The following is an 8,151-nucleotide window of genomic DNA, read 5'->3' as shown; positions in this document are numbered from 1 at the left end:
CAAGAGCCGGGGTCTGTTGGAGGTTTCTTCCGTTAAAGGGGGTTTTTCCTCCCCACTGTCGCCAAGTGCTTGCTCAAGGGGGATTTGTTGGGTTTTCCCTATGTAATAATATTGATAACAGTAAGGTCTAGACCTTACTTTGTAAAGTGTCCTCAGATGACTTTTGTTGTGATTTGGCGCTATACAAATACAATTTGATTTGATTTGATTTGATAATGTGAGAAGTGCTTCAGCAACCCCCCGGGCTAATCATATGCTAACAAACTCACCAAGCCATGTTAGCGCAGCCAGGCCTGAACCGATTGCACACATGCTCACACACAGACACACACATGTTCAGGTTGGGCTGGCTCACGTGCGGCTCGGCTACAGATGAAAAACTGAAAGCTTGGGTCATCGGATAGACTCGCTGGCTGTGTGGATGGGATGAAAGGGCAGAGGGGAAAAAGAAAAGAGGATAATGCAACAGAGTTAGAGAGAGGAAGATGTGTTCAGGAATAGATGCAGTCATTGTAGTCTCCCACCTCTATCAACAGCCGGCCGTTGCTGTGATAGAACGAGGCTGAGAGTGACGGATGGTCAGGTTTTTACCTGCTGACACAGATTTTTTCACAGAGGCTTTCCCTGACAAAACACAAGCATGTCCTTCTAGAGGCCATGCATTCCCACAGTAATAATATAATCACGCTTTTTGACCAATTCTGTACCAAATACCTCACTGTGTACATCACATTAAGGTTAATGTACCAGGTGCAAGTGCTTCTTTAGAGGGAACTGGATGCCCCTGACTAGTTCCAACTTTTAAAATGAAACGACAGCTTGACCAAAAACACTGATAATTTGTTCAAACACTTAAAACATCCCGTGTTTTCCCTGCTTGTATGAATAATGACCGTACTCTGAAACAAAGGCAGAATTAGCAGGACATTATTTTAGTGCTGTGAAATCTTTTACAGTGTGTCTACACAGAAGGCATTTTTCAGTTATCTGTGTTATGCGCATTTGAGGGAACAGATACACTTCTAGTTCAATTGATCCAGCTGGTTTGTAACGGCTTACGTTTTACTCATGGTAAATTTAGCCTGAATTTTTATACTTCTAGTCTGTTTTCCTGTGTTTATTCACATAACTACAGTGTTTGTGAGTTAGGCTCAGTCCACCTGTGTAGATACATACAGCTGCTGGTCTGGTGATGTGTTGTGCTTTGCTGTCTGTGCAGACAAAGTGTTAACAGACAATCAGACTGATCTGGTATAAACGCAACAACCAACGTAATGGGCTACGTTGGTCAGGGGGTGTAGGCATGTACACTCTGGCCACATTGTGATGAGATGACATGAGGGGCTTCATTCATGTTTCCACTCTGGGAGTCTCTATTGTGTTTTGATTAACCATGCTGCTAACGTAGCCTATGCTACCTTAGCCGATTCTTCTTTTTTGGTTATTTTTCAGGCTTTTAGCCTTTATTTTACAGTAGGTAGCAGAGAGGTGGACAGGAAACAGACCTGCGAAGAGTGTTGGTGGTTGGAGTCGAACCACCAATGGCGAGCATGCAGTGTGCCACCCAGGGTACATGGTGTGTGGCGCCACAACGGCTTGGCTACAGGGTGCCTCTGTTTAGTGCCAATTCTAACGTCACCACCAATGTGTCGGCATTGATAGCTAAAAAACACTACTAAACATTCATTAACAATGAAAATGCATGGCGTATCATTATGGCACATTAAATGTGAATCGCAGTGAATTCTCATGCTAGCAAGGTAAACAAAAGTATCTTCCTGTGGGCATCCATGTCCTGATTGTCCCCCATGCATGATTGGTCAATGCAACGCCTCTGCAGGATGATGTCATCGCATGGTGCGGTGAACATTGACCCAGATCCAACTATTTTTTTGCCTCACAGGGTTGCGTCATTTTGCCAGGCCCCTCTGCAGCGCCGCCTGCAATGAACGCAATCCCCCATAGAAATGAATGGAGACCATTGAGGCTCGGTCCGAACGTGGCCTTAAGGTGAAGGCTGAGGTGAATGACTGCACTGCACAGTGTCTCCACACCGGCTACCGTGGCGCCCACCCTATCTCTTATTAAAAGTCACTGTTGGTGCACTGTTCTTTAATGTCTACAGCATTCAGTAGTGGTTTCTTTAAACCGTGATCATTGCCTGCTCTGACAAACTCCAGAGCAGGCAATGATCATAAATCTACTTTGTAGTTTAGATATGAGGTTTTGTTGAAACTGAAAGAGCAGAACTCACAAAGCTCCCCAATTAATACCCTGTCCTCACTTCCTCAGTTTAACTCTGCAGGCTGACTCAGTTTTGACATGTGTTTGCCTAAGATATCAACATAAACCCTGAGGTCAGTGTACTGACAGACTACTAGGACTGACAGGAGTTTTGCCTGTAAAACCTGTAGTCTGTTTTATATCAACCACTATTAAGTACTTGTACAGTTATGTGGCCAAGTTATATATCAACCTGTTGAAATTTAGGCCCTGATATCATAAAATAATGCAGGAAGAAGCGTTTTCACTTCACTTTGTCACTACATTTGAACAGTTGTATTGTTGTCAAAATGAGTGTCCTCATAAGGACCCGATTTTGATCTTACAAAAAACTTATTTGACCTCCTTTTCTCTCTTTTATGTCCATGCCAACTGGAAGCTAAAGTTTACTCAACCTTTATATCAACCTGCCTTAGTGGCTTAACATTACAGAGGTATGCATGCCATTGGACTCTGCAGCACCGCCCTATTCCTTTACAGTGCTGGGCTGCTGTGCTAGCTGGTAGTACTGTAGACAGGATATTAGAAAAGGGGTCATTTTTTCAACTTATTTAGGGGACTGTCTAGAAGGACCACAATCTGTCATTTAGCTGCTTATTTTCCAGAAGCATGCCCCATCCTCTGGAGGGAAGTACCGTCCCAGAACTGGACCAGAGCTTCATGGAGCCTCCATCTGGGCTAGCCCTTCTGTCTGGTCCTGACTCTTTGTAAAATGGTCAGCTACAGTGTCATTGAATGTAAAGGGACCTCCCTGGTTTGCCTCCAATAGCTGGTTTCTGCAGCTTGATCCTTGAAGCGTCTAAATAAAGAATTCCTCAGCGACTGAACATTGATTCATTGATGTTCAAAAAAAGAGAAAGGCTCAGAGTAGATGCCATGCTTTCTGACGGGTTAGTGCATGTTTTAGTTTTCACGGCACAGAGTTTTGGGATATGGGGTGAGCGCTAAAAATACCTCATGGGCCACATTCCGTCGTCAGCAGAGAACCAAACAGTTCTTTAATGTAAGTAGGGTAGCTCCCCTAGGCCCAGCCAACCACTGGTGGTGTGATCCATATTTTATTAATAGCAGGATGGTGGAGAGCTCTTCTGATTGATACCATGGTTTATTGGGAGTTCAGCAGCCCAGCTAGGTGGGACTGAGGGCCTCCGGGAGTCGCAGACATGTAGAAACCCTTAAAGACCTATTTTTTCCACCCTGGTTATGGTTGTTGTTTACAAGTCAGACTCAAGCTGGACTACAAGCAGTTCCTCTCAGCCTCCAAGTGGTTTATATTAGCCCTACAGAAACAAGGATTTGGCCATCCCTTGTGTAATATTCATGAGAACAAAAGAAGGGGCCGAAGAGTGATGGGAGAAGGAAATGGGGAAGGGAGAGCAAGAGGCTGATGTGGGATGTCTGGGAAAAAGAGGACAAATTGATGCAAAAGAGGATTCTAGGACAGCCAGGGTGGTATAGACAGGGAGGGTGGTGCTGTTTGAAGAAGCAAAGGAACATGGGAATTAGAGTAGTTTAGTTTGAGGCAAAGAGTGGGTCTATGTGGAGACAACCTTGATGAGAAAGAGAGAGAAGGCACATTGAGAAAATAAGACTCGAGTCAACGATAAAACATCCATAACGTCTGACAATCACAGAAAAAAAAAATGTGACCGACAGATTCACAAGGAACCTGTGTGACAATGACAGTGACAGCTTGTATGACAGGAAGAGGAGGAATAGGAGGACAGAGAGTTTCAAAAGCCCCCCCATCTCCTCAGCACATAGAAACCACAGAGGGGAGGGGGAAGGGGAGGGGGAGGTGGGGAGTGTTGGGAGGATGGTAGAAATCATCAGCTTGTAGGGAGGAAGGGGTTCCTATATTACTACATGGGCTATTCATTGAGGTGCACTAGCTGAGACGGGACTGATATACACTATATGACAGGTTGTTTTTGGCAGTAGTATGGTTGTACATCAGGCTTATGAACCACTACATGGTGACTTTGTCCTTTTTACACTAGTTATTTCACCTCTAGTTTGTCTGAGAAGACATTAGTCAAACTCAGGTGTCGACAAATCTGGCTGGTCTGATTGTTTCTGGTTTCTAAACCAGCCCTGCAGCGCTTTGTTTAGATTTGGACTGAGGGTTTTAAAATACCCTCAGGTTCAGCATGGAAGTATCAAAGAGCTTCAGACTGGCTTACGGTGCAGCTAAACTGGAGCGGCAGGGAAGGTGAAGGATATGAATGGAGGTTAGGAGGTCGGAGGAGGAGGGGGGGATGATCAGGGGCTGAAGCTGAGAGAGCAAGAGGGGGAGAAAAAAGAGAGAGGGAAAAGATATATAGAGCGAAAAGGAGAAGCAGGTATTCACAGTGGCCACAACCGCCTCAAGATGTCGCTCCAGTTCATTTACTTTAACTTGACTCTGTCAAAACCTTGAGGGAAATCTTGTTTCCCATGAAGAAGCTGGGTGAAAGGAGGATCTGATCCAATGCTTTGAGTGCAGAAAGAATGAAATATACAGTAAAAGCTCAGTTTCTCTGTCCAGGTCAGAGATAATGTCACTATTCCCTGTGGATTTCTGATTCACTCAGGAAATGTGGGCCGTAACAAACAAGGCAGTGCAAGAATATTTGGTTTATACTTCAGCGACTGATCCCGCCATGCTAAAGACAACACTGGTTGCACCATAAAAGTAAGCACGCAGGAACAGAAAGCTACAATATGCAGGACAGAGCACCCGCATAAAAGAGCAGATCTGATTTTGTAGTTAACAGACAAATGTCAATCGGACAAAACTGAAGTCTTGATTTTTGTTCTACTTATTTGTGGTGTCAGAGCAGTTTAAAACGTATCTCCTGAAGTTTTTACCTACAGTAAATATTGGTCGTGTCAGCTCAGGAAAAATCAAAGACAATGAAAGAACGATGTTTGAGAACAGACAAATGAGCTGTTGATTGTGTAAGTAGGAACAAATGCAACAAATGGTTGCAATTTGCTTTTAAAGTCGGTTTTCCATCAGATTTTTTAAAGAAATAAAATAAATAGATATATCCCTAGTGTTTTTTAGGTAACACTAATGAGCCCAGGTGTATTAGCTCTTATTTTATTCTTTATATGATTTATACTCTCAGACAACCACTGGCTCAGATGCCCTCTTCAACCAGCCTGGTCTTGTCATGAGGTAAATACTTCCTCCAGGTCTTTGAGTTTGAGTCATGAGACAAATTGACATAATGAACTGCAGCAGCTGCTTGAGGCCGTTCAGGCAGTAATATTCACATGAGGAGCATTAAGTGTGGATGGGAGTGAGTCGGAGCGACACACACCTCTGCTGAGTCCGTCGGGCCCCCGGAGGATCCGGCACTCTTCAATCTGCCCGAACGCAGAGAACATGACCCGGATGTCATTCTCATTGCACTTCTTCGACACCATGCCGATGAACAACTTCCTGTCTTCCACTGCTGCAGGGCCAAAAAGAAAAAATGTGAATGAATCGGCAGACATAACTGCTGCATATTAATTGTTGATTTTTCAACAAAAGCTGGTGAGAAGATTGAGCCTAGCAAGACACAGCCAGGCTAGCTGTTCCCCCTGTCTCCAGTCTCTGTGCTAAACTAAGCTAACTGTCAACCGGTCAACCTCATCTACCTCTCAGCAAGAAAGCAGATTCGCACATTTTCTAAAATCCTGATTTATTCCTTTAATTTATTTTGTGTATTGTATGGAGTTTGCCAGAGCACAAGTTTACCACTCGAAACCAATATTTCTACAGCCTATAACAATGCCAATAAGTCAAGAAATAGGGAAGGAGAACAACCGTTGTTAAGAACAAAGAGAAAGAAAGATGAAACGAAAAGAAAACAGACAAACAAAAATGCAAAGAGACAGAACAAAACACACGGATCAGAAGAAACGATCATAGGAAAGGAAAGGAAGTGGGAGAGAGATGAAGACGGACAGAGATCATGTATTTCATCATGCCATCTGCAAGGCTCTGATCAATGTCTCATTATCACTTCAACACTGACGGCTTGCCGAGACTCTCCAGCTTGTCCTCTCTCACCCTCTTCCTCCTCTGTCCTCCTTTCTCCCCCATGGCTCCCTCTCTTTCTCCTCCCATGACACCATCCCTCCCTCTCAGCTGCAGCCTGGAGGACTGGGAGCCAGCTGCAGGTAAAGGTGGGAGACTCAGGCTGTTTCAGCATGTGAGTGAGATTAAGCATGAATTAGGCTCGGAGCAAAATCTTCATCGCTTGCAGAAACAATATGTGTGCTTCCCCCACATTCAATGTAATGCTAATCCAATTCATTTTTAATGAGGAAACTGTCAGCTCTTACCGCGAGGCGAAAGAGATAAGCGGTCTGTTGCACTCTGGGAAATCAATAGCGCACTTGTTTGTTTTGCTGTTTGAATTGTTTGTGTGTTTAAAAACGAACCGTCGGGATACGCTGCCAAGATAAGTGTTGTTTCAAAAAGCTTTAACTCCTTTGTACACAGCCTGTGCGTGTGTCTGCGCACATCACTCCAGAGGAAGATTACCACAAGTCTAACAGCAATGTAATTAATTTACTCTGTGTCGATAGAAAAGAAAGAGAGGAGATATAGTTACAATTGACTGTTTCTGTTTTTCGGACGAGGCGCACAGGCAGGCGGGTGGGTGATAAGACTCAGAAAGCCGGCTCTGGAGTCAGCTTTGTGTTCTGGGATAAAGTGGGGCAGAATTGGCTTCATGCTGAGTTTTCACATTAATAAAAAAAAAAAGAATCACAAAGGTTTGGTGAATAGAAAAAACTGCACAAGATTTACAAGATTTACCAATAATAGTTATCGCTGTGTTATTCTGTCTCCATCTCTTTTTCTTGTTCCATCTCCTCCACTGACTAAACTAATAAACCTCTGAGCAGCCATTCATCACTGTTACAGCGACTCCATCACTGGGTTTATTAAAGGACATTACCATTAAGTGGATGGACATGTTACGTATGGTCTGCTCTGTATTTCAACATTCTGGCTGCGAGTAGTGGCTGCTTTATTAAGTTCCACCATCGTTACCCCGACAGTTATGTCTTATAAAGTCATATTTTGCTATATTTCACTGGAGCGAATGATGGCTGTTATAAGGATTTCTCCCCTGACTTGCTGGATACTGTCATTTTAGTATGTTCCCCTGCAGTGGACAGTGATGCAGCTGGCTTATGACGCCACTCCGTCGTCTGTGTGTCAGCCAGAGGGACTCCTCTGTGGTGTAGAGCTATAGCCTGTACTCTACCTGTGTACAAAAACTCACCAGCCACTTTATTAGGTACACCTGTACCCAGCTATGTATGGGATGGTGGACCCAGCTTGTGACTCTCTTCTGTTACATACACTGGAGTCACAGAGATAATCTTCCATTAACATGCGTGGTTGAGACTTGCTGACCGTTTTAACCCCGTACCATTGTTTCATAATACTCACCCTCATTCTGAAGGTATTTCCTGAATCCTCATAGACTCTTCTAACGATGTGGAAAAGCCGCAGCTTCTTGTGGAAAAGAATTTCTTTTTCAGAAAAGTAGAGATGGAGACAAGAAATGATGGCGTCTCTTTTGCTTTTCCTGTCACCATATTTGTTTTAGACTGGAATGAATGACTATATGAGTGTATGTACTACACATAGTATAGATACCAGCTTTCACCCCCCCCCCCCATTATATAGTGAATAAAACAAATGGTACATAGAAAGTATAGCAGTGATTTGTATATTAAATAGAGTTGACCAGATATTTAGTTTCAAAAGACATAGCCGCTATTATGTAGTGTGAGATGAATAAAACAAAAATGAACATACAGCTAAAACAGAGTAGTGATTTTGCACATTTTTGACCCATGGGGAACATGAGACAA

The 8,151-nt window shown here is 43.6% G+C and overlaps 1 protein-coding gene across 14 annotated transcripts in view; it reads right to left on the bottom strand.

The window, feature by feature from the left end:
* The window catches only part of celf2 (cugbp, Elav-like family member 2), a 202,228-nt gene that overhangs the window by 39,999 nt on the left and 154,078 nt on the right, over window positions 1-8,151 (bottom strand). For 13 of the 14 annotated variants that reach the window (XM_020613274.1, XM_020613273.1, XM_020613282.1 and 10 more), the window contains one exon: window positions 5,592-5,726. In XM_020613274.1, coding sequence (XP_020468930.1) covers window positions 5,592-5,726 — 135 coding nt within the window. Of the gene's footprint in view, window positions 1-5,591; window positions 5,727-8,151 lie in introns of those variants that run through there. The other variant, XM_020613287.1, reaches the window with a different exon arrangement.

The sequence above is a fragment of the Monopterus albus genome, unplaced genomic scaffold, assembly GCF_001952655.1.
Source record: "Monopterus albus unplaced genomic scaffold, M_albus_1.0 scaffold132.1, whole genome shotgun sequence".
Lineage (NCBI taxonomy): Eukaryota > Metazoa > Chordata > Actinopteri > Synbranchiformes > Synbranchidae > Monopterus > Monopterus albus.
Note: the sequence above shows the minus strand (reverse complement) of the source record. Positions and strands in the feature narration are given on the sequence as shown.